The sequence below is a fragment of the Carlito syrichta genome, unplaced genomic scaffold (assembly GCF_000164805.1).
Source record: "Carlito syrichta isolate Samal-C Ts95f unplaced genomic scaffold, Tarsius_syrichta-2.0.1 Scaffold148020, whole genome shotgun sequence".
Lineage (NCBI taxonomy): Eukaryota > Metazoa > Chordata > Mammalia > Primates > Tarsiidae > Carlito > Carlito syrichta.
In genome coordinates, this window is record NW_007092116.1 from 256,442 (window position 1) to 282,224 (window position 25,783).

Here is a 25,783-nt window from a genome sequence, read left to right on the forward strand (position 1 = left end):
CGGAGCGAGGGGGCGGAGCCTGGAGAGGGGCGGGGTCTGCTGCGACTATAAAGGCGACAGCCGCCGGACGCTACGCTCTGTGGTTCGGGTCCGCGCGCCTTTCTACTTCCCTGTTGCTGCTGCTGTTGCCGCCGACGTTCGCGCCCCCGCTCAGGTCTGTGGTGTAGCCGGGACCCAGGACCATGTCGCTCTCGCGCTCGGAGGAGATGCACCGGCTCACGGAAAATGTCTACAAGGTGGGTACCCCAGCGCCGAGCTGAGCCCGTCTGGGTGCGCCCGGGTTCCCGCGCCGCCCGCGAGCTCGCGCCAGACTAGGGCGGCCCCGGGGCCGAGCGCGGAGCTGGGAGGCCACGGCTCTTGGGGGTCTTCCTGGCGCGGCCTCCGGGGCCTCGGGGTGCGGGCGTTGGGAGCCCGGCGCCGGCCGGTCACAGGTGGCCGCCTCCGCCCCGTCCCCATCCGCCCTCCGTGGCCCGCGCCTCCCCACGCTCCGACTGCCCTGTTCGGCCCCCGCGCTCCCCTCCGTACTCCCGCCTTGGCGTCCGGGGGAACAGAACCGCGCGCCCAGCCCGCAGAGCCCTCGGACCCGGTCCGTGCCGCTGTCTACCGGAGTCGAGCGGGGGCGGCGGTCCCCAGGGGCTGCAGGGGGTTGCGGGGGGCTGCGTGGGGGCTGCTTGCAGGCCGCGGCTCGTGGCCGTGCGCTTCGGTTGGCGCGGAGGCACCGCGGGGGCTCTTCCAGGCGCGGTTACGCGAGCCTTTGGGCACTTCTTTCTCAACAGGCTTTCCCTTTCCACAACTCCTACCTGGGCTTTATGGCTGTGGCCTAAAGTGGGAGGTCGGAGCGCGGGCAGGTTGGATGGGTGGACAGATAATCCATCATCTTATGTAACCGCGGAGGGAGAAGACTAATTGTGTAGGAGGCTGACGCGCCTGCCTTTTGCCTCTGATATGTGTTAAGAGTCGCATTCACATTCTCATCTGTGAAATGACAGTTTCCCATCTAAGAACCGCAGAGCTCGGCTGGAAGCCTCCTCTACGGCCCCCCTCCTCCCGGTATTTCTGTGGTTTGTACATAGATTAACAAGCCCCTGGTTGCCTAGTTTTTTTAGCATCCATTCTCTCAGTTCAGACCCCCCCCCAACAACACAGCGCTGGCTCCGCATGGCAGGAGGCCCGCAGCAGCTCCTGGGGGGTATTTTCCCAGGAGAGAAACGCGTGTCTTGGGTGGTCCTCTTACAAAGATGTGCTTTATTTCAAAACTGTGTCTGAAGGTTAGGTGATAGGCCAGGTGATTAGAGTAGTTGGTATTTACATGGCAGTTGCTGGTTCATGCCCTAAATGGGATTGCAGCCGCTCGACAGAGCAACAGTTTCTAATTGTATTAAATAACTAAGGCTGAGCCTCCTTAGCCAGTGGCCTGTGAACCCTCTTAACTTGCTCAGGTTCAGGACAGCCAGATGGAGGCTTCTGGGGTGGCCCCTTTGGTTCCAGCAGGAGTCCATGGGGGCAGATTGTACTTTAATACGGCTTTTAATAAAGGTGGTAAAGTTGCAGCTGCGTGGGTCTGGGAGAATTCTGAAGATGGATGGGATCGACCGAATCAGTCCTGAAGCCATGTTAGAGCTGCTGGTGAACAGGATTCACAGAACTGCGGGATGATCCTTGGGGAAAGGAGCGGCCCTTAGGGTTTTTATGCTTGGTTTCACAGAGTCTATGGTACACGTTTTTGGTCTTGTTGCTCTGTGGAAGTGAATGCTGTCAGGGGAGGGAGGTTTATTAAATTATTAGTCATTAGTTCCATTACAGTTTGCTCATTACTGCAGGGGATGGAAGAGAAGTGCAGGTCAGAGTCTTTTTTTCCTATTTTCCCTGCTTCTGCATTGACACCATTAAATAGTAACTTTCATGATGAGAATTATGCAGGGTACATGGAATGGCTTTCCTCTGGGGAATCCCATGATTGTCCTTAATAAAACTCTCCTAACCGGGGCAGTCGGGCTGCAGTTACAGCTCAGTGACTTTGCCTAGATGGAGCTATGATTTATCTGCAGGTCTGAAGTGAAATCTGTCAGCCAGAGAGTGGCAGGAAAACTGTTAGGGTCAGAGTATTTGGGGACTTTCAGCCCCTCTGGACATAGACCAGTAGGTGTGGGGTGCACGTTAAACATGGAGGTTTCGTGTTTTGTATTCAGTGGGTCAGTTGGGTGGTGAGTTTCCTGTGTGAAGGTGTGGCATGAAATGGTACCATTTAGCAGGGCTGGACACCAGGCTGTGGGTGTCTGAAGGTCTGTTCCACCCTGGAAATTCCTGCCCTGGTGATAGGTGTGCGCTGCTGCTGCCCTGGTGATGGCAGGTGGGTTTGGTTTTGTAAGTAGGTGGCTCTTACTGCCACTCAAGGGCCCTGACTGCCGAGTCTTCAAGCCCTGGTGCTCTGTTACCTTTCTGTGCTTTGTCACTGGGGAGCTCAAGGTGCCACAGCAGGGCTGGTACAGGTCAGGCAGCTTTGGCACGTCAGCCAGACAAAAACCCAGCCCACGTGGAGGCAGTCAGGAGACAACTGAAGCCACCTGCGTGCAGATCTGGGCCGGTCCAGCCGGTCCCAGCACCACCGTGCTCTGTCCTCTCCTGGGACCGTGCTGCCTCTGGCAACCCTTTGAGGGGCTGCCCCGGTGCCCGGGTTGGCTTGTGGAAACCCTGGCAGCGCCTCTTAGAATGGCTGGGATGTGGCTGCTCAGTGTCACCCCGCGATGCAGCTCAGCTGTTTGGTTTGGCCCTTGTATCGCCTCGACTGCAGTTCTGAGTAGTGTTTGCCTTGGCAAAGAAGGACGCTTGTCCTTGGCCTTGCTGATTGAAAATGCGAGAATAAAACGTACAGTTTTGGTTTTCCTCCTTGGAAGAATCCGTAACGCAGACTTTGACCTCTTGCCTAGTGGCTCAGTTCCCTTGGGAGCTGTGTCCTCGGGGAATTTCATGGAAAATGAAGGGGAGAGGAGCCGGATGGCTTCCTGGTGTCTGCTGAGAACACATTCTTGGGCCCTGAGGAGAGGAGGGGAGGGCTGGGCTGGGCTGGGCGCTGCAGGGGGTGGGAGAGTGAATGAGGCAAGGAGGGCCCCTTCCTCAAGACAGTGCAGGCAGCAGAGCCTGGAGTCTCCGCCTGGTGCTCACCCCAGGCAGCTCTGGGTGATGATCCAGGGCCAGGGTGCTGGGCCAGGGGGAGCCTGCTGCTCCCCAGATGACTGAGTGTGCATTCAGAGTTAAGGCTGCCTGAATCTGCAGCCCTCTTGGAGCCCCCACGTCCCCTGCGTGCTGAAAGGGCAGTGTGCTGGCTGAGGCTCTGGGAGGTGCCAGGGAGGCTGTCAGGTTGGTGTTATTCTCATGGGCTTGTATCCCAAGGAAAGCCCTGGTTCCCAGTGACCGATGACCCTTGAGGATGGTGGCTCCAGCACCTTCTCTGGGAATAGGACGATCCAGCCTGTCCTGAGGCCCTGCAAAGGAGGGGGAGCAGCCTGAGGAGGAGTGTCTCCCTGTGACGGCCTCTGGCACAGCCCGAAGGTGCTGAGGCTCCTGGGCCTTGACTGGTCCCTAGCGGCCTCATGTCGTCCTCCTCGCCCTGTAGCTGTGGCAGGGAAGCTGGCCTGGCCATGCTGTGGCTGTGCTGTAAGGGAGTACGTGCCACAGGGTTCCTGGAGCAGGAGCCAGTTGTGTTTGCCGCCTCTGATGTGATTGGTCAGGGCTGGCGCCAGGCAGTGGGCATCCGGTGCAGGTGGCAAGGAGCCCGCCGCTGGCTTTTCTGATTAGGGCTTGACTGCCCAGGCCTGGCTGCTCCTCTCTGCCACATCCACTCGTATCCTGGAATGGGCAGAGCTCAGTGCCGCCCCCCACCCACCCCATTTGGAGATGGTAAAGCTGAGTCTCTGACAGGCACTTCGTTGGCAGGGGAGCCACCTGCCTGGTGGGCAGCAGACCTGGCACCTGAGGAGGAAAGTTGCAGCACTGTGCCCATCTCTGTATATGTGTACATGTGTGTGCATGTGCATATATGTGTATATGTGTGCAGCTTTGTTTTTAGATGAGTTCCGTGTTCCCACAAGATGACTAGGTCTGCTGTCACTGAACAGACCTGTCTGTACTTCCCTCCCCTCCTGCCTGTCTTGTTCCATGTCCCTTGCCCTTGCCATCGTTTTTAGCAGGGCTGCAACTTCTGGGGCAGTTTCCTTTGCAAAGTGGCCAGGGCAGCACAGGGCAGTTTCTCTGTCATGCTGCCTTCTGAGCTGTTCAGCCTCTGCAGCCCTTGGCTCCAGGTCATGTCCTATAGGATCTTTGGCTCCAGAGGCACATGGCTCTTCATTGACTCACTTGGCACCCAGTCCTGGGGCAGTAGTGTGTGGTCTATGTTTGTTGAAGGATTTAACTGGGTGGTCTGTGGAGTTCTGGTCTGGAATGAGAGTGTCTTGTCTGAGCCTACTGTCTAGGAGGGTCTTGCCTCCAGCGTGTGTACTTTGTTGGGGAGATGAGCCTGGCTTGTGGGACTGACCAAGCAGACTTTAGGTTCCAGGTCAAAATGAAGGCTAGTGCTGTTCTGGTCAGGGGCAGCAGGTGGGTGCTGCTGGGAGCTGTGTTCTTGTTGCCACCTTGTTTTGGACTGAAGCTTCCAAAGGTCTAGGCCCTGAGCCCTGGACCCTGTCCCTGAGGCCTGGACCCTGTTCCCTGGCCACTGGCAGCACCAGCCAAGCTGTCCAGGGCAGACGACCTTACAGGAAAGGGCTGGTCTGTGACCCGGCTGCTGAGCAGGAAGGTCCAGTCTTCCTCCCCAGCTCAGGGAGACAGGCTGACAGGGAGGCCAAGGCCTGGTACACCCTTCTCCCCAGTTAGTAGGTCTGTGCTTTGCTCAGGGGTTCAACCTCAGGGTCGCTGTGGGAGTGGCAGTTGTGGGTTGGCTCTCACCATGTGTCCTTACCCAGTCTCACGTGGCCCTCTCTGCCAGCTGCCCAGGGCCAGCGTTGACTGTGACTGCCATCAATGGGTGGGGACACCTGCACAGTTAATGGGTAGGGGGATGCCTCTGACTGCTGCTGACCAGGGCTGGTACCCATCCTCTTTCCTTGCACCCGGGTGGGGCCTACTCTTTGTCACCTTCCCAGTCACTCTGGTGGTTTACTAGAGGCCTTAGGATGGAGAAAGGTCCTCATGTCCTATGTTCTATGGAAGCTCTGCACTTGGGCGGCCAGGCGCTGTCAGCCACCCCCTCCCAGCACTGCACTGCAATCCGTTGCCCACAGCCCGTAGTAATTACAGGCAGGGTGACAGAGCTGGCTCCGTTCTTCAAGGCGCTCCCACCTCTCCCAGCTCTGATTCATGCCGTGGCCCTGGTTTGCCTGTACAGCTGTTAGATGACTCGAGGGCCTCTCTCCACAGCGGGTAGGAGAGGCTGAGGGAGACAGTTGTGCTGGGTGGCTCTTGCCAGCAGGTCCTCAGAGAGATTGGCCTGGGGGTCCTGGGCTGCTCTTAAGTCCTTTTGTGCTCATGTGATGTCCCCCAAGACCCAGATTTGGTAGTTCAGGACCCATTTGGTTCCATGACCATGGAGACTTGGATTCTGCCCATGACATCCCTAGGGCCTGGAGTGGTGGCCAGTCTGAAGGTGTTTCATTAGTATTTGGGAATGAACATATCCCATTTCTGGATTCTGGGGAGTTCCTGTTTGAGTCGCTGCTGAAGGCCTACTCTCCAGCTGTCTACTCCCAGAGCAGCATCCTGGGCCCGATATGGGTGCCTTGGAGGTGGTGGCAACACACATCCCTTGTGCATTGAATCCCTGTTTCTCGTGGCCATGGGTGGGTGTGAGTGGGCAGAGGCTGGGGAATGGCCCTGGCATGGGGGTTGGCCTAGGCAGGCTGAGGTTTTGCAGGAAGCCGGTCGTCCTGCTGTGTCCTGCCAGGAGGACCAGGAAGCCCTGGGGACAAGAGGGGCCTGGGAGACTATAGAGAGGGTGGAAAGTGGGACCAAGCTGCCCTCCACTTTCAGGGTGTAAGCCAGTGGGGGGTGGGGTCCTGTTGCTAAGACAGGCACAGTGGCCTCCCGGTTCCCTGGGGCAGGCTGGGGCAGGTGCTACTAATGGCAGGCACAGTGGCCTCCTGGTTCCCAGGAAGGGCTGGGGATCTGCACCTGGAGGGGACCTTTCTGCCTGTCAAGGGACGGTGATGCCCCAGTGACTCCCTGGAGCTAGCCTGCCCTCAGTCCTGACGTGCTGTGAAACCTGTCTGCCTGCTGCAGTTTCTGTCATGAGCTGATCCTTAGAAAGTCTTATCTTTGGGGTTCCTAAAGGGACTGCCAGGAGGAACTCAACCTGGCCTTTCCTGGCTTTCCTTGACCTTAGCCAACTGTCACCCCTTGGGCAGAGGGCGCAGCAAGCTGGATGACCATCCCAGGGTCCTTGGAGGCTCCAGGGACTGTCCCAGGCCAGGCGGATTCCGCCTTGGTGTCCTCAGTGGTGGGATGGGAATCCCAAGGGCACACTGGTGGGCGTGGGTGTGAGATGCTCTGCACATGCTCCAAATCATTTGTTGTAGCCTTGGCTGCAAGGGTGCCATGAGGGGCTTTGGACCCCCTGGAGGAGAAAAGGCTGTTGTTTAGAATAGTGTTTTCTTCTTGCTTTGAGTTTTTATTTATACGTACTGGAATAATTCTTTTAGACTTGTTTTGACATTAAAAATCATATTATCGCCGGGCTCGGTGGCTCAGCCTGTAATCCTGTGCCTTTGGGAGGCTGAGTTGAGTGAATTGCCTGAGCCTGCGGGTTTGAGACCCGCCTGGGCAGCAAGACCTCATCTCTACAATAAATCAAAAAATCAGCTGGGCGTGGTAGCACATGCCTGTAATTCCGGCTGCTCGGAAGGCTGAGGCGGAAGGATCGCCGGAGCCCAACAGGTCGAGGCTGCGGTGGCCGGGAGTGGCCACTGCACTCCAGTCTGGGCGACAGAGTGAGACTCCAACTAAAAAAAAAAAATCATATTATCTTAAAATTTGTATTTATTTGAGGCAAGGCTTTGCTTGTCACCTGGGCTGGAGTGCAGTGACATGATCATAACTCACTGCAGCTTCAAACTCCTGAGTTCAAGCAGTCCTCCTGCTTCAGCCTCTCAAAGTGTGGAAATTACAGATGTGAGCCACCATATCCAGCCTAAAATCATATATTAAATATACTTGAAGTAAGTCCATAGGGTTTCCTGAATTTCTTTAACGTTTAGGATCTGATTCTTTTATTTTATTTCATTTTAAAGATGTAGGGTAGAATCCAGGGTTAGGCATACAGATGTTCATTATGCAGGTACCCTTGTTGATGAAGTGTGCCTGTCCCTCACAACAGTTTCCTTCAACTGCAAATCCTACCCCTCATGGATCTGACGTCTAACATGTTTCAGCTGTGGGCTGTCAATCTGGGTCTTCCCCCAGCACCTGCCCCTGAGCTGTTGGGGATGTTGATGATGGAATATTTCCTGAGCATGCCTTGGGAATTGTCTTCAAAGCCCTGGTTTGCCACTTTTGCTACTAGCATTTTCTTGATCAACAAGTGTTCAGACAACAACCAGGTCTCCTGTCCCTTCTTCAGTTGGTCCTTATGTGGTTTATGGACTAACCTTGCCCCTGCCTAGTCATGCCAGTGAACAGTCACCAGGCGGCCTGTGCCGGGTGACTACCTGCATGTCATGGCTGTGACTGCAACAGGAGCTGTGAAACACAAATTGGAAAAGGCACTGGGATTGCAGGTGTCTGTGTCATAAAAAAGATTGATGCATTGGAATGGGGATGGGGATGGCGGTGGGGGGAGAGGGTGTCCTCCTACCTGGAGGAGCTAGAATTCTATCCAGGAGAACATTTGTCTCAGCTGAAGCCAAGCATGGCCAGGGCAGATGCTACTAATGGCAGGTACAGTGGCCTTCTGGTTCCTAGGAAGGGCTTTCAACCCAGGGCATGTGTCAGAGGCAGGAATACCACTGTCTGATTGAAATGGACCTGGGGTCCCTTCATGTCCCTTGCTCCTCTGGGCCTGTCCGTTGAGTCCTCTTGGTCCTGGGTGAGTGTCTCTGGCATAGGGTCTAGTGTCTACCATCTCCATGCATTCTCTGCTGCCATCACTGTGGAAGGCCTGCCCTTGCATGGTCCAGGGACTGGTGGAGCGCTGGCCCTGGCCCATCCTGCCCTTGGGATGAGAGTCCAGGGCCTTAGTAGTTCCAAGTTATGGAGGGAGTCCTGGGCTGTCGTCAGGCTGGCAGCAGGAGTCCCAGCCACACATGGGGAGATGACTGTGAAACTGGGGTGCTGGGGTCTGGTGTCAGCGCTGTCTCATGCTCTGACTCTGGGTTGGCAGGGAGCACGCTGGCTGTGAGCAGCCCGACCCTGCAGTGTGCTGGTGATCTTGGGGGCCTCTGTGCGTTACAACACCTGGCACTGGGCTGAGAGTTCTATGCCAGGGTCCTAGGTGTCCCTGCTTAACAGGGAGCCTCTTGAGGTGAAGTAGCAAGTCCAAACCCATCAGCTGGGTGTGGCTGAGCTAGGATTGGAACCAGGCCTGTGACTCTGGGGCCCTCTGGCTTTCCAGTGTACTGCACCTTTCCTTCCATCAGGAGTCCCAGCAAGTGTTTTAGCTTCTGTGTCACTGTTTTCTCTTAACAGTTCAATAAGGCTGGGCACAGTAGCTCATACCTATAATCACAGCACTTTGGGAGGCTGAGGCAGGAGGATCACCTGAGGCCAGGAGTTTGAGACCAGCTAGGACAACATAGTGAGATTCCATCTCTACAAAAAATAAAAAATTAGTCAAGCATGGTGGCGCATACCTGTAGTCCCAGCTGCTTGAAAGGCCTTATCACTTGAGCCCAGGAGGTCGAGGCTTCAGTGAGCTGTGATCATGCTACTGCACTCCAGCCCAGACAACAGAGCAAAATCCCATCTCTTAAAAAAAAAAAAAAATCGGCCGGGCTTGGTGGCTCAGCCTGTAATCTCAGCACTTTGGGAGGACAAGGTGAGTGGATTTCAAGCCCCCAGGTTCGATACCAACCTGGTCAACTTGGCGAGACCGTCTCTCTGCAATAAATCAAAAATTAACTGGACATGGTAGCACATGTCTGTAGTTCTGGCTACTTGGAAGGCTGAGGCGGAAGGATTTCCAGAGCCCAGCAGTTAGATGCTGGAGTGGCCATGACTATGCCACAGTACTCCAACCTGGGTGACAGAGTGAGACTCCATCTCAAAAAAAAAAAAAAAAAAAGATTTAGTATGGGCATGGTGGCTCACACCTATAATCCCAGCACTTTGGGAGACCAAGGTGAGAGGATTACTTGAGCCCACGGATTTGACACCAACTTGGGCAACTTGGTGAGACCTCATTTCTACAATAAATAAAAAATTAGCTGGGTGTAGTGGTGCATGCCTGTGGGCCCAGGTACTTGGAAGACTGAGGTGGGTGGAAGGATCACCTGAACCCAGCAGGTCGAGGCTATGGTGGTCATGAGTGTGCCACTGTACTCCAGCCTGGGCACAGAGTGAGACTCTGACTCAAAAAAAAAAAGAAAAAAGAAAACTTCAGTAAGACAATAGAATATTTCCTGGCACATAGAGAGCTCTGGGTAGGTGATGACGATGACCCTCAGCTTGTAGAATGGAAATTTCTTCAGAGAACAGAGGTCAGGGGTCTAGAGCAGGAGGGCTCCACCGAGTCCTCCAGGCTTACTGTGGGTCTCTTATATTCCTGCCTGTGACCACAGCCTCCTGGACTAGCACGTCCCACCTGCCTGACCTGAGGCCAGCGGAGGAGGATCTCTCCAGGGCAGCCTCCTGCCCGCACCTCAGCACTGCTTCTCCTGAGTCAAGCTCAGCCCTGGTGCCCCGTGCTGATGATATCATGGGGAGAGGGCAGGGTGGGGGCCTTGGGAATTGTCACAGGTCAAGCAGTAACCAGACCTGGGCCTATGATCAGCGACAACAATAAAGGAACTAGTGGCTGGGCCTCTCCACATCAGAGGCGGGACTGACCCAGCATTTTGGTCAGCTCTGGCTGGTGGCATAAACAACAGGATGGCTTATAAACAGTCATCTTGTCCCTGTGTCCTCACATGGCTGTTCCTCTGTGTGTGTCTGTGTCTTAATCTTATATAAGGACTCCACTCCTGTGGCACTGGGGCACACCCTAGTGATCTCATTTAACCTTGATCACCTCTGTAAAGATCCTGTCTCCAAATATAGTCTCGCTACCAGGTACTGGGGGTTGGGACTTCAACATGTATATTTTGGGAGGGGACACACTTGTGGAAGTGTGGTTGGCTGGTGCACACAGGGAAGGGTTGTCCCTGTCTGGATGTGATGACCTTTCTGTTTTCAAGCCCTTTGTATTTTGAGCCCACCAGGGTTTTGTTCCCCTCCTACCTCAATCAAATTGCAGTGCTGTTTATGCCACCGGGAAGATTTCCACGGGGTCTTGCTGATTTCATGATCCGAACCATCGGCTGGGGAGTACGCCAGCTCAGAGCTGACCACAGACAAAAGGCAGCTTGAGTGTGTGCCTTCGACTGTACGGGCCGGACCCCTGTGAGGCTGAGCAGTGGTGATGAGTTCTGTGACGCAGGCCAGAGTGGCAGGACGTTGGAGGGTATCTGTGGGGGGCTGCATTCCCATTGAGGTCGGAATGAGCAGGATGTCACTCTCGGACAGGAAGGAAGCGGTCAGGCTGTTTGCCGTGTTTGTACCCTGCTGCGCTGTGTGGCTCCTGGCCTGATGGGTGTTGGCTCCTGTGGGGGTGCCTCTCATGGGGTTGGTGGGGAGGGTGGGGTGAGCAGGACAGACAATGCAGTCCTGGCTTCCCACTGAGCTGATCAGGGCAAGGCCCCAGGTGTAGCTTTTGCCCTTGGGGACTTCTACCTGGGGATATTGTTCAGAAGGGCTCGAAGGAGAGGTACAGACCCCAGGAGAAAGCTGGAGGTGGGGGTGCAGTGCAGGTTCCCATGCCCAATGAAAGAGTGGTGCTGCCATGATACCCAAAAAGGGCGTGGGGCCTCTGGAGGTCTTTGGGGCCCTGTCAGCCTTCCCATGTGGGAGTACAGAAAGGCCTGCCTCAGGAGTTGGCCAGTGTTGTTTTTTGTCCTGGCTCTTTTCTGCCATGGTTTAGCTGTGCCTTAGCAGTCCCTTTTCCGGGGCCTCCTGGATGCCCTGGCAGGTGGGGCAGGCAGGTTGATGGGAAGGAGTCCCTGTGCCTCTGGCTTCTCCTGATGAGAGGCTACCCTGCTCCCTGCTATCACGTCTGGGCGCCTTGCCAAAGACACGAGGAGTCACTTTATTATGATGTTGGCAGCTTTTCTGGGGTCGCTGCCAGAGGCCAAGAGCTGGAACCACTGCATTACGACAGGGGGCTTCTCAGACCCACACCACTCAGTGATCTGTGGCCAGGCTGCCTGGGGCCCTGTGGAGCCCCTGGTGTGCTATGGGACCTGCCCTCAGTGGCCCTTGGGGTCTTCAGCTTCCAGAAGGGCCTATCTGTCTCACATGACCCTTGAGGAGCCTGATGACTCCACTTAACCACCCTTGGGGTGTGGACCAGCCCTCTCTCATCTGGAACAGTCTGGCTCCCCTTCCTGCCCTCAGAAAGGCTCCTGTTTCCTGATGCTTGGCCCCTCTGCACAGTGCAGTTTTACCTGGCCCTGATGTGCTGTGTGACCTGGTCACGGCCAATGTATCAGGCTGGGGTGTTCATGCCCATGGGGGCTCATGGCCTGGCCAGGAGGGTGGGTCGGGGGAGGGTCATAGCAGGTGGCCCCTGGAACTGCACAGTGGTTTGGCCACAGTTTCCTTCTCTCCTGGGCTGTGGGGACCTGTTACTGCAGGGGGCAGCGCTGCCAGCTGCTGCAGCCCTTCACATGGGGATGCAGAGGAGGGGATTGAACTCTGCTTGGTTTGTCCCTCTTCCCCTTTGGAAGCCTGTTCTGAAGGCTCTTGCTGGTCTTCATGCTCCTGTCCTCACCTCATGGGTTGTTTCCTTCTGGAAGCTTCTACATGTCCACTCATTTTCTTTCTTTTCTTTTTTTTTGAGTTGGAATCTCACTCTGTCGCCCAATCTGGAGTGCCTTGGCACGCTCCCAGCCACCGCAGCCTCGCCCTGCTGGGCTCTGGCGATGCTTCCGCCTCAGCCTTCCAAGTAGCCGGAACTACAGGCACGCGCTACCAGGCCCAGCTAATTTTTTGATTTATTGTAGAGACGAGGTCTCGCCAAGTTGCCCAGGCTGGTCTCGAACCCCTGGGCTCAGGCAGTCCACTCGCCTCGGCCTTCCAAAGTGCTGGGATGAATTACAGGCTGAGCCACCGAGTTCAGTTCCATTCACTTTCTAAATTAGTGCCTACACATTAGTACTTTCTCTCTGACTCTAACCAAGTAAGATGCCGTTCAAGATCTGTCTCCTCCAGGCAGCCCTACAGCATTCACTGGGTTCCTAGAGTTGTTTCTATTCCTTCATGAAGGATTCTCTAGGACAGAGGTCAGGTTTTCAGAAGAGAATAGAACCTTTCATACCAGGTTCTTCCTCACCCCCACAGGTTCCTCCTCACCCCCACTCTTCTTGTACCAAGAGCTGGACCCTTGGTCCAGGAGTTCACTGGCACTCTTGTAGGTGAGGAAAGCACAGTGGTGGCCCCAGAGGACGTTATTGTCTGTGCCGTGCCTCTGCCTGTAGCACCCCTACACCTGCCAGCAACTGGGGTAACTGAGCCCATGGTCTAGGGACAGTGAGTCCAGAGGAATCCTCTAGCGAGGACACTGTTCATACACCACGAGTCCCTTTCTGCAGTGGCTTCCTGGGCACTGGGCTCATGACCCGGGGCTCCTGGGCTCCATCCCTCTGTCTGTACCCTTCCCCTGGATCTTGGCGTCCTGGACCGGGTCCGACAGGTGAATATGGCTGCTGCGGGGTCTCCACCCTGGACAGTGGCCACATGATGGGCTTGGGGAGGCCCGTCTGGGGCTGCCAGCCTCACAGCTCCTGCTGCTGAATCATGTGAGAGATGGGAGGTGAGGGTGGGCGGCCCAGTGGGTGGTCATTGCCTGGCCCCTCAGAGGCTGAGCTGGCATCCCTGGGTGAGCGAGTGAGGCAGGCAGGGCCTCCCTCTTAGAGTCAGTCACCCCGGCATCAGCCCGCCTGGAAGAGGCACAGGGTCAGAGCAAGTTACTTGGTCGCCCATCCTCTTGAAGGTTTTACTGGAAGGTGGCCCCTTGAGAGAGCCTGTGGGGGCAGCACTTGGGGCCAGTGTGGAGAGAGGGTTGACATGGCTGTGTGGTTGGCTGGGGTGTAAAGCCAGGACCCTGGGCTCCACCAGGACTTGGCTGGCAGGCTTCCACCTCCTTGAGCCTCACTTCCTCTATCTGTAAAATGGGACAGTGGCGCAGTGGCACAGTGGCTCAGCCTGTAATCCCAGCACTTTGGGAGGCCAAGGTGAGAGGATTGCCTAAGCCTGGGGATAGGAGACCTTGTCACTACAATAGACCGCAAAAAAACTAGCCAGGTGTGGTGGCATGCGTCTGTAGTTCCAGCTACTTGGAAGGCTAAGGCGGAAGGATTGCTGAAGCCCAGCAGGTCGAGGCTGTGGTGCCCATGAGTGTGCCACTGCATTCCAGCCTGGGTGACAGAGTGAGACTCCAACTCAAAAAAAAAAAAAAAAGGGACAGTGATATTATATAAGGGTTGGGTGAGGATTTGAGTGGTGAGGGGTCTAAGAGCAGCCCCTCCCCAGGCAGCCAGGGAGGATCCTGGGACCATCTTTCTCTAAGTTCTGAGTGTGGAGTAGACAGAAGAAAGGTAGCTGGACACACTCACAGCACATGCACACATCCTCAGTACACATGCAGGCATGGGATGTGGCCAGGCACACCTACTTTGCCCTGGGGGGACGTCACTTCCCTGGTGAGCATCACTTGAGAGACTTGGCTTTTGTTTGTGGTCTCCCTGCCAAGAAAATGCTGGGGCAACTTAGCAGGCGAGCCAAGGGGTAAACAGAATTCCTGAGTGGCAGAGACAGACCCCCAGCAGGGACTCCTAACCAGCCAGGAGAACAAAGTCCCTTGGCGGATTTCCTGTCTTTCTTTTTTTTTTTTTGAGTCAGAGTCTCACTCTGTTACCCAGGCGGGAGTGCAGTGGCACACTCATAGCCACTGCAGCCTCGACCTGGGCTCAGGCGATACTTCCGCTTCAGCCTTCCAAGTAGCTGGAACTACAGGTGCATGCTACCATGCCTGGCTTATTTTTCTTTTCATTTTATTATTTATTGTAGAGACCAGGTCTTACCAAGTTGCCCAGGCTGATCTCGAACCCTTGGGCTTGGGCAATCCCTTGGGCTCGAGCAATCCTTTCACTTCCGCCTCCCAAAGTGCTGGGATTACACTTGACTGAGCCTCCACACTTGACTGGATTACCTTTCTGTAAATACGTTGGCCACTCTTCTTTTGTTCTCCTAAGTTAGGAGAGGTGGAGAGGAGTTCTGCCCTCTGTCCTCACTGGCCTGGCAGGCCTGCACCACTAAACACTAGGTTGGAGTCACCTGGTTGGAGTATCCAGGAGCCTGTTTGACTGGAAGAGCTCCCAGGGTTTATGGGGTCCTGTCGACAGCCACTGTGCAGCTGGTGGGCTCAGCCCCTCCCACTTGCTCCTGCAGGAGCGAACTTGGCTGTGGTTCTTGGGGGCTGGAATAGGGACCCCCAAGGGTCCTATTGGCAGTTGAGGCCTGAATTGTGTCTGCTTTAAACCACTGGGACATCTAGCTTTGTGAGTATTCTGGCAGGAGGTCAACTGCCCCTGAGCCTGCTAGCATCTCAGTCAAGGACCCTCTCCTCTCCTGACACTTGGTGGCATGTGCTATGTGGGGAAATCTCCCGCAGTGTGTCCGGAAGCTGCTTGCTAGCAGGCACCCCAGCACCTTACCTGGTCCACGATGTTCCCTGATAAATATTGAATGAACAAATGAAAAAGTGAAAGAATGTGCCTGCACTAAATGTAGTTCTTGGCTCATGAAAGCTTCCCAAGGAATAAACATACTCACAATATTTAGCAGAGAGATTTGAACAGATGTTGTGTGTCATTTGCACAACACAGGTGTTAGAGTTTGACGAAGGTGTGCTTGTTTCTCATGGTGTAGGATTTCTGTCCTGGCAGGGGGCATAGAGCATGGGACACTGGGGAGCCCCTTGTGTGCTCCATGGTTCCCCAGGAGTCTGGGTTTTGTTACAGGCTCAGGGATGGCATGAGGTGGCCCTAGGTGCCCTCAGTTTTAGATACGCTTTATAACCACTATGGCTGGGGTTGTCCTTCCGAAGTTTGGAGTTTACTTTCTAGTGAAGTTTCTCCTGGCCTTTGCTTTTCTGTTTTTACACTCTCATTTGACCAGGAAAGATACTCCCTTTTCCTTTTGAGTCAGCAGACCCCTCTCCTCCCCCAACCCAGAACCTTTGTTCCTTCAGGGCAGGGAATTCTACAAAGAGACAGACTGTGAGTTGGAAAAAGTCACTTTAGTGTGACTGCATACGAAGCTTCTTTGCACTCTGGGCAGATGATACTGGTGTTATTTCTCAGAGACCATGAGCTCCTTTGGAACTTATGGTCCCTTCACAGGGATCCCTGGAAAGTTTTGTTAGCTACAGGCACTCGGAGAGGCAGACAGGCCCTGAACCATGACCCCTGCCTGTTAGGTTAGCTGGAAGTGGGGCATGTGGTGGGCTGTCCTGGGGGCGGGAGCCTAAACACGGGGCCAGGAGACCAGAATGACCTCTCTGAGCTCTAGAACGATGGGATGGACTTAAAGGCTTGGGGAAACTTCCTCTGGGCAAGAGTCCCCCACAGTGGCACTGGTCCTTTCATGGGCCTCCGGGTTCCTTCCTATGGCTCCTTGGAGATGGAGTGACCAGAGGATGTTTGCGTGAAGATTGCCATTCCCAAGTTAGGCTCCATAGAAGGCCTGCTCTTCTGGCAGGATGCCGGGCATATACACAGAGCTGAGAGGAGGAACTGGCTCTTCCACCAGGGAGGGAGAGTTCTCCCTCAGAATGTCAGCTCAATGACATTTACACCTCTGCCACCTCTTCAGACTGAGAGCGTGGCACCTGCAAGGCCTGGCCGGTGCTCCCAGTCCACTCCCCTGCATTCCTTCTGTGTGAGCTCAGCCCCGGCACCAAGGAAGTGAAACCTCGTGGTTGTCGCGTGTGTCACACCAAGGACATGGCAGGCCATCACGGCTACCTGCCTTTCTTGGCCCTAGGTAGCTTCTGTCCTGCTTCCTCCTGTTAAGGATGTAATGGAGCTTGATGGGCTGATCTTGAGTTGAGCCTCCTTGTCCACCCAGAGGCCTGCCCAGGAGCCCATGGGGGCTGTGGTCCTGGAGCCAGGCGGGCTCTCACGGGGTATGCACTTACATGCTCACCCTCTGGGGTGGTGGTCTCAGACCTGTATCTGTCACACACAGAGACACCTTGATGCTGTTGCATGGCATACACACGTGCACACACACGCACACAGAGGCACATACACCAGCATGCCAGTCGGGCCACACCTACCCTCACTAATTGCTGCTTCCTTCTGTATTTCATGACAAATTCAGGCCCACAGGGTGTCCTTAGCTGCTGTACCACTGTTCCTGGTATCAAATGTGGTTTGAACAGGCCTGGGAGCCCATCCATGTCCAGCATTCACCCCTTGCCAACACTCCCAAACTTCCCCTCCACTCTGCATCTCTGGGATGCTACAGCCATTCTGCCCCATGGCCCATGTGACCTTTCTGCCTTGGCTTCCAGGTCCTCTGAGAGGTCACTTGTTCAGATTCCTGGATCTCAGCATGTGTGAAGCCTTCTGCAGCAGTGTCTCCATTCCCATACCAGAGGCCTGTGTGGCGCTTGCCTCCTCTTCTCTGACATCCCATGGCCTCCTGGTGGGTCTCCCAGCACTCACCAGGACTCTCTGCTAAAACTTGTCTCCCGGTCAGCCTGTAATCCCAACACTTTGGGAGGCCGAGGCGAGTAGATTGCCTGAGCCCGCGGGTGCGAAATCAGTCTGGGCAACTTGATGAGACCTTGTCTCTACAATAAATAAAAAATTAGCTGAGCATGGTAGCACGTGCCTGTTGTTCTGGCTACTTGGAAGGCTGAGGCGGAAGAATCACTGGAGCCCCAGTGGGTCGATGCTGGGGTGGCTGTGAGTGTGCTACTGCACTCCAACCTGGGTGACAGAGTGAGACTCCAACTCAAAAAACAAAAACAAAACAAAAATAACTTGTCTACCCTGATCAGCCAGAGGGGTCTTTTAAATGTAACTCTGCTCAGATCCTCCCTGCCCGGGGAGAAGGCAGAGCCTGGGGGGGCTGTCCTGTTACTGTACCCCTCATCTCCCATTCCTGCCTCCCCACCACCCTTCCGCCCCCACCACATGGGCTGTACTGTCCCCAGAACACACATCCTGAGGGCCCTAATGGGATCCTCACCCTGCCCTGGCCTGCCTACCACTTTCCCGGCCTGCCTGCCACTTTCCCTGCCTGCCTTCCCTCACAAAGAACTCTGTCCAGCTGGGTGGCTTCTGTGTCTCCCCTGTGCTCCTACGCTCTGGGATTGCACAGGCAGGTCCTTTACTTTGGCTGTGACCAGGAAGGAAAAGGCACTTCACCTGTGACCTGGTGGGGTGAGTCTGCCCCCCATAGCTCCCAGCATGGGCAGAGTTGTGAGTGCCCCCCAATCAGTCATGAGCTCTGGGGAGATGGTGAGGGTTCAGCAAGCCTAGGCCCACGTGTGAGGCAGTGTTCGCTCAGAATGTACAGCCACATTCCCAAGAACACAGTGCCTCTCTGGGTAGATGCTCTGGCCACACCTTGGGCAGGTAGATGGAGCATGGGTCAAATAGCAGATTTTGTAGAGGCTGGGTCCCATGGTGGAAGCAGCTTCCCTGTCCCTTAATGCCCTTCTCATGTGCTGCGTTGGTCCCACAGGCTGGGGACAGGTGCTGGGACAGGGAGGGCTGTGACCTGGGCAAGTTGCCCTTGTCCCTGTCCTACAGGTTGGGCCTGGGTAGGGGCCTCTCAGCCTCCTGTGAGTCTTTGACAGGGCTAGGCAGCTTCTCTTATGTTATCCTCAGGAAAGATCAGGCTCAGATCCTAACAGACGGCCAGAAAACATAGGATGTGGCTGAGATGGGGTTTTCTTTACGAATTCCTCCCAGGGTCCACGCTGGCTGGGGTTGGCTGTTGACAGTCAGTGTGTGTTACGCCGGTAGAATTTTCATTTGGCTGCTGTTTGTGTGTGCCTGTTTTTATGCCTTGTAATTAAAACATTTATTTGGCCTTCACAGTGAAAATCTAATTTCTTGAGTCTAAGAACTGCTGATATTGGCACTGAGACGCCCGTCCATCGGGCAAACATATCCAGAGCCTGCTGGATTATTCATAGCGTGGTATTTGCAAATCAGGCTGTGGATGGCTCTAATCAGAGCTGATGTTTGGTAATTGATGTGTTGAGTTAGGATTTTGGTGGGAAGGGGCGCTGAGCTTTGCTGAGCCGATTGTGTGTGGCTGTGGGGAGCCTTCTAGTCTGACTCAGCCCTGCCGATGGAACAGCGCCTTGGTGGCAACATGTCTGATTACCAATTGTGTACCACACACAGCTCTACAAAGATGCCCTTCTTTAATGTACAGCATCCCTATGCAGCTGGTTCTATTCTCATCCTCATTGTACAGATGTGAAAACTGAGACGCAGCTGGACACGATAACTCATGCCTGTAATCCCAGCACTTTGAGAGGCCAAGGCAGGAGGATCACTTGAAGCCGAGAGTTCAAGAACAGCCCGGGCAACAAGCGAGACCCTGTCTCTACAAGTTATTAAAAAATTTGTCCAATGTGGTGGTGCCTTTAGTCCCAGCTATTCAGGAGACTGAGGTGGGAGGATCGCTTGAGCCTAGGAGGCTGAGACTAGTGAACTGTGATTGTACCACCACACTCCAGCCTGGACAGCAGAGCAAGACCCTGTCTCTTGGGGAAAAAAAAAAAGAAAGAAAAACAAAAGCAAAAACACAAAAAACAAAACCGAGACTCAGGAAAGTTATATTTCCAGGGGCACTCGACAAGGGGCAGAGCTGGGATCAGCGTTTGTGGTCTCAACCCCTGGGAGGTGATACCTGCCATGGGTTTTCTCCTCAATGTTCGGACCCTCCAGAGTCACTAGGGTTACCTGTGCCAATAACACTTGTGCTTTTTCTCCCCTACTTTCTTCCAGACCATCATGGAGCAGTTCAATCCCAGCCTCCGGAACTTCATCGCCATGGGGAAGAACTACGAGAAGGCTCTGGCAGGTGGCGCTGGCTCCCGGCTCTGTGGGTGGGCGTCGCGGGACTTCTGGGTGCTGGGCCAACTCCTGGCCAGGCAGATGGACGTTTTTTGGTACAGCCCAGGGACCTACGGGATCCCAGAGCGCAGGAAATTCAAAAAACTTGTCTGCTTAGAGATGATTCTTCCTGGTCAGGATTGTCTTACGGAGCTGTCCTTCCTCAAGTGGGGGACCCACCTAAGGACAACCCAGACCCCAGCCAGGAGGAGCCTCTCAGGCGAGGCTGTGGAAGTCATGTTTGCTCCCTAAATGCTCTGCTTGCTAGGAACCTTGTGTGGGCCCCAAGGAGAGTGAACTCTTGTCCAAGATGCTGATGCTGGAAAGAGGCTTCCAAATTGAGGCGGGAGGGCTAAGAGGTGGCTCGAGGTAGGTGCAGGGTTTCCAGCCCTAGCATTCCTGTTATCTCCAGGCACAGCATGCAGTGATCAAATTCTCCAAGCAAAATGAATTTCCATGCCCTTTGAATGTGACCAGTTTTTAATCTCTCACTAGCTACGTCTGTATCTTCTTGTGTACCACAGATGTGAGAATCCAAAGTCCCAGGATGGGCCGGGTGGGGTGACTCATGCCTGTAATCCCAGTACTTTGGGAGGCTTAGGAAGGGGGATCGCTTGAGCCCAGGAATTTGAGACCAGCCTGGGCAACACAGTGAGACTCCCATCTCTACAAAGTGGAAAACATTAGCTACTTGGGAGGCTGAGGCAGGAGGATTGCTTCAGTCCAGGAGTTGGAGGCTGCAGTGAGTTATGATCACACTACTGCATTTTAGCCTGGATTCCAGCAAGACTCTGTCTCTTAAAAAGAAAATAAATCCCAGGATGGTTCCAACCATGTATATAGGGATTGACTGTACATTTTTAGACCAATGATAGTTTCCTTTTCCAAGGCCATTGTCTGTGGAGGATCCTTCTTAGCTCTCATGGGGTTCTTTCTTTGAGTGATGGAATTTCCTGGATCTAGGGGTGTGGTCTGGATGCCCCTTTCAGTGGGATATGGTGGGGGCTGGGACCTGCCCTCTCTTCCTCTTTGGTCTGGGCAGTACTGTTCTTTGATGCCCAGGCACGAGTTTCCTTCCAGGCCTTTCCACTCCCCCTGGGCTTCCTCATGTTGCCAGCTGGGTGTGGAGAATCGGGAGGTTTACTTCCTCCTTCTGTTTTCTTTCACTGTTTCAGCTGTCCAGGCCGCCACCACCACCTTAGCTGCATTCAGCCTCCCAAGTGCCAAACTTCTGCTTTTTGGTTTTTCTTTCATTTATTTTAAGAAGCTCAGCCCTCCCACATTCTCCTGCAAACGTGGTCTTATGCCACAGAATGAATTTCGTGCACTTAATTGAGAACTATATAAATAAAATTTGATGAAGTGCCCAATGATAGGCCCCTAACTGGGTTGTGATTCTGTAGAAAATGGATTAGCAATTGTAAATTATGCAACTGGAAACTGCTCCCCCCACCCTGCTCGAGGGCCCGCCTTGTCCTTCCTGCAGCCTGAACGTCAGGATGGTTGGGGTTCTTTCTCACGTGCAGGAGTTTGCCAGGAGGGAACACAGGCCCACTGCTCTTCTGGTTTGCTGGGCAGCAGTGAGCAGTGAGCTGACTTGTGGCTGGGAGGAATGCAGCAGGCCCCAGGCCGATCACACCCTCATCTGATTATATCAGAATCTACCATCATCAGATGGGAGACCCCTCTGGTATCAAATGTAGTCAGCCTGCTTTGAACAGCTGTGACCTGCTCCCGGTTCTGAGGTCATGGTCGGAGGCCGAAAAACACCATTAAATAGTTTTCTTGAACAGGTTTGGCTTGAGGATCTCTGGGTTAAAGGCTTCCTACTGACCAGCTCTGCAGTTTTCTCGCCCAGAGTTGATTCTTTGTCTCCTGAAGTACACTTAGAGCAACGCCCCCTCCCCCTCGCCTCACCAGATAGCATGTGACAGAGAGCTGCACTCTGCAGTTTGACTTGAATAGCTGAGGACCTGAGTGGTACACTGTGTTCTTACAAATAAAAGGAGCGTCGTGATTGCAATGGAACAAGAATATCAACGAAAGACGGGTTACGTCCAACCCAGAAATCAAGTCAGAGTATTCTTTGAGCTTGTCTAGGCAGAGAAGGGATTGGCGTGTACTGTGATTGTGTTTTTGCTGGAGGTCTCCTCTGTCCCTTATAAACCAAGTAACCGCTCCCTTTTCTTCTCTCCCAGGTGTGACATACGCAGCCAAAGGCTATTTTGATGCCCTGGTGAAGATGGGGGAGCTGGCCAGTGAGAGCCAGGGCTCCAAGGAACTTGGTAAGGCCCCAGCCTCGGCAGAGAGCCCCGGGGATCCCTGCAGCCACCCAGCGTTCTTAGGCAGGGCTGGATCCTGTCCTGTATCTGGTTCTTCTCTGATTTAGATCTGGTTTTATGGTCAAATAAGATAAGATTTCTTTAAATAGCAATAATCCTCAGAGCTGGTGAGGGCCACGAGGGGTACCCTCTGCTGAAAGAGGGGTCATGGGGCAGCCTCGGGGTGCTGCCTGAGCTTATGCTGGGAGGACACCCAGGCACATGTTGCTTCAGGCAAATGGAGTGGATCTGTGTAGAAAGACTCAGGCGGTGGTGTTTAATGACATGGTCACTCATTCCTGGTATAAAAATGAGTGAAAAAGGATGCACCTCCCAGTATGGTTTGACTTCCATTTTGTTTACTTATATTGTGGGTACATATACCTCATAACAAGCAGAGGAAGAAACCCCAGAAGTATTCACAGATGGAATTCCTGGATGAATTGTTTCTTTATGCTGTTTCTATGTTGTACAAATTTTCTGTGATGAGCTCTTCACATCAGGGGACACAGTTTGAAACTTTTGGGAAGTCACAGCCCCTGCATGGTGATGTTTCACACTGGGCTTAGGTGGAGTCCATGTTTCTGTGGTCCTTCTGACCTAGGAGGGAGGTACTAGAGTGCCTGAGGTTCCTTTCCCCTACTGGGGAGACCCCGAGGTGGGCCTGGCCTGTGCTCAATTGCTACTGTCAGGTTAGGCTGTGGCCAGCCAACTGGCCTTCAACAAATGAGAACACTTAACTTGGTGGAGAAGGCCAGGCATGGTAGCTCAGCCTGTAATCCCAGCACTTTGGGAGGCCAAGGCGAGAGAATTGCTTGAGCCCAGTGGTTCGAGACCAGCCTGGACAACTTGGTGAGACCTCGTCTCTACGATTAAAAAAAACAAAAACAAAACTAGCCGGGCGTGGTGGCATGCATCTGTAGTTCTAGCTACTTGGAAGGCTGAGGCAGAAGGATCACTTAAGCCCAGCGGGTCGAGGCTGTGGTGGCCAAGAGCGTGCCACTGCACTCCAGCCTGAGTGATAAGAGAGAGACTCACACACACACACACACAGACACACACACATACATTGGTGGAGAAACCACAGAGGGCAGGCCTTGTCCTGGAAGCTGTCCTTTAGCTGCCATTCAAAGAGGTGGTCAGTGTGTGTGTGCAGTGAGAGCTCTATATGGAGACACTCAGATGGGAGGAGGTCCGTGTGACAAGTAGATTCCTTCTACTTTCTGCCTGTCTTGTAAGGGTTGGTGACTTCCCTTGGCTGACAGGAGGCTGGGTTGCATTGGGAAGGTCAGGGCTTTTGGGTTTCTCTCCATGTCTGTTAATTCTAACTCCCAGAAGGGACCCATGCCCCTTGCAGTGCGGTTTTCTGGCAGAGACCTGTGAACCCAGCTCTGTCTGTTCGGCCCTCCCACCCCCAATCTTTGTACATCTCATGACATCCTACACTGGAGGCCAGACTTGTTGACCAAGGGCTTTGCAGTCCCCTCTGCACTCCCTCATTTGAGAATATCAAGGCCCGAGCCCAGGGGTTCCCTGACCAGTTGGTGCTGTTCCTCCAGCAGGCCTACTGGGATGTGGGCTGGGGGATTGAGGTTTCTTGGTGGCCAGAGTCCCATAAGACACTTCTGTCTTGACAGAGAAAGGAGGGGACGAGGTGCTGTGGGGGTGCGGTGGCAGGGCTCTCCACTGTGGTCAGGTCTGCACTGTCCGCCTGGTCCTGCCTTGTCTGCCTAGTCCTGAAGTGTAGGACTTTAGGGCACGACACACTTGTGACAAACCCTGGCACATGGGAGCCTGCCCTGGAGGTCCTACTGGGTCTTCAGGGGTTTGGAGAAGAAACCCTCCCTTGAGGCCTGGCCTTCCCCACCCATCAGAAGGAAGTTGGCAGGTATTGGGCTTGTACCCCTGCGTGTGTCTGTGAAAGGAACATTTTCTTATGATGATGAATCATGTGTTGGGGAGATGCTAGAGGACTAGGTGCCTTTTCCCTGTGGCCACACATGGAAGGCCAAGGGCCTGCCCACGGGAAACTCCAGGCACTGTGTAGTCCACAGCAAAGGGTGGGAGTGTCTGAAACTGCTGTGGGATTCCAGAACTTCCTGTTGGCAGAGTCCTTGGTCTTGACTACAAAAAGCTACTTCCTGTTGGCAGAGTCTTGGCTGTTGACTACAATAAACCCATGAGCTGCTGTGGACAGGAAGCAGTGGTGCAGGGACACATCAGGTAGAGGGAGAGACGTCAGGGCTACTACTTGAACCAGGGAATACACATCTTTGTGTGGCTTCATGGAACTTGTCCCAGGGCTCATCTGGAGGGTGGAGTCCTTCCTGTGTCTGCAGAGGTGGCAAGCCAGATGCCAGTTTTGCTCAAGGAGTCACACCTTTTTGTTCTTGGAATGACTTTATTGATATAACTCTCATGTGACATTTACCGTGTAAAGTATATAATGCAGTGGTGTTTAGTGTGTTCACAGAGTTTGCAACTATTACCATAACTCCAAAACTTATCACTCCAAAAAGAACTTCTATGCCCATTAACAGTTATTCCCTGTTTTCCCATCCCGCAACCTTTGGTGACCATTCATCTGTGTCCTGTCTCTATGGGTTCATCTATTCCGGATATTTCATGTAAATGAAATAATACACTGTGTTACTTTTTGTGTCTGGCTTCTTTCACTGACCATGCTTTCAAGGCTTATCCATGCTGCGGCATGTGTCAGTGCTGCATTCCTGTTGATGGCTGAATAATATTCCACTGTATGGATAGACCACATTGTGCTTATCCATCCTTCTGTTGATGGGCACTTGGGTTGCTTTCTCCTTTTGGCTACTGTGAATAATGCTGCTGTTGAACATCCGTGTACAAGTATATTTGTGTGAACATGGTTTCATTTCTCTTGGGCATATACCTAGGAGTGGAATTACTATGGCAAGTGATGGAGAGTTGAATTTTTATTAAAGCAACACAACCTTGGTTTAATGCTGTCACCCTCCTCATGTATCCAAATCCCATTGCTTGGAGGCAGGTCCCTTCAGTTCCATGTGCTGTTTTCCTGGTATTTGCTTCCATATTTCTAAAAAGACAGGTTTATGCTGTTTTCTCTCTTCCTCATCCTACTTTTTTTTTTTTTTGAGTTGGAGTCTCACTCCTTTGCCCAGGCTGGAGTGCAGTGGCACTCCTGCTCATGGCCACCCCAGCGTCGACCTTCTGGGCTCCACTGATCCCTTTGTCTCAGCCTTCTGAGTAGCCAGAACTATAGACAGGTGCTACCATGCCTGGCTATTTTTTATTTTATTGTAGAGACACGAGGGCTTGCTAAGTTGCCCAGGCTGGTCTCGAACCCACGGGCTCAGGCAATCCGCTCGCCTCAATCTCCAAAGTCCTGGGATTATAGGCTGAGCCACCGAGCCTACCCCTTTTCCTACTTTTTAAAATGTTTGACATTATTTAGTGAATATTTAACTGCAGAAGATTTGTTTTTAGCTTTTTTATGCTGTCCCCTTGCCTCACCCAATAAAATTATCACAATTTTTGTTTAAATTGGTGTACAATGTTTATATGATGGTGATAAAAAGCTCTTTCACATCCAAGACACAGTATATAAGGTAGGTGGGGAGCAAAAAAAAAATCCAGAATTATCTTTTGGAGGGTGAGTCCCTTGTACAGGCTTCCTCCACTAGGTAAGCATTCTAGGAACCCATCAGCATCAGTATACCAGCTAGTGTTGTTGTGTATCACAATTTGTGGAAAGAAATGTCCTGATTTGTGGCAAACAGGTGATTGGTTCTTCCACCATGACAACGCACCTGCCCACACTATGCTGAATGTTCAGCAGTTTTTGACCCACAAAACCACCATGACTCCTGTGACCCACCCTCCTTATTCACCCAGTCTCACCCTGAGAGACTTTTATTTCCCCAGATGAAAAAAGTTCTCAAAGGGAAACCTTTTGCCAATGTGGAAGAGGTGAAACAAATGGTAGAAGCACTAGAAGGTATCAACGTTGATGAGCTAAAAAAACTTTTGAGCAGTGGAAAAAGCAACTCTAGGTGTATTGCATCAAATGGAGAGTACTATGTA

The 25,783-nt window shown here is 53.4% G+C and overlaps 1 protein-coding gene across 5 annotated transcripts in view; it reads left to right on the forward strand.

Moving 5' to 3' along the window:
- Positions 1–50: 50 nt before the first annotated feature.
- The window catches only part of BAIAP2 (BAI1 associated protein 2), an 82,181-nt gene continuing 56,448 nt past the window's right edge, over positions 51–25,783 (forward strand). For 4 of the 5 annotated variants that reach the window (XM_008050491.1, XM_008050488.1, XM_008050490.1 and 1 more), the window contains exons 1-3: positions 51–236; positions 19,275–19,350; positions 21,581–21,667. In XM_008050491.1, coding sequence (XP_008048682.1) covers positions 183–236; positions 19,275–19,350; positions 21,581–21,667 — 217 coding nt within the window. In that variant the 5' untranslated portion in view covers positions 51–182. The remainder of the gene's footprint in view (positions 237–19,274; positions 19,351–21,580; positions 21,668–25,783) is intronic. The other variant, XM_021708791.1, reaches the window with a different exon arrangement.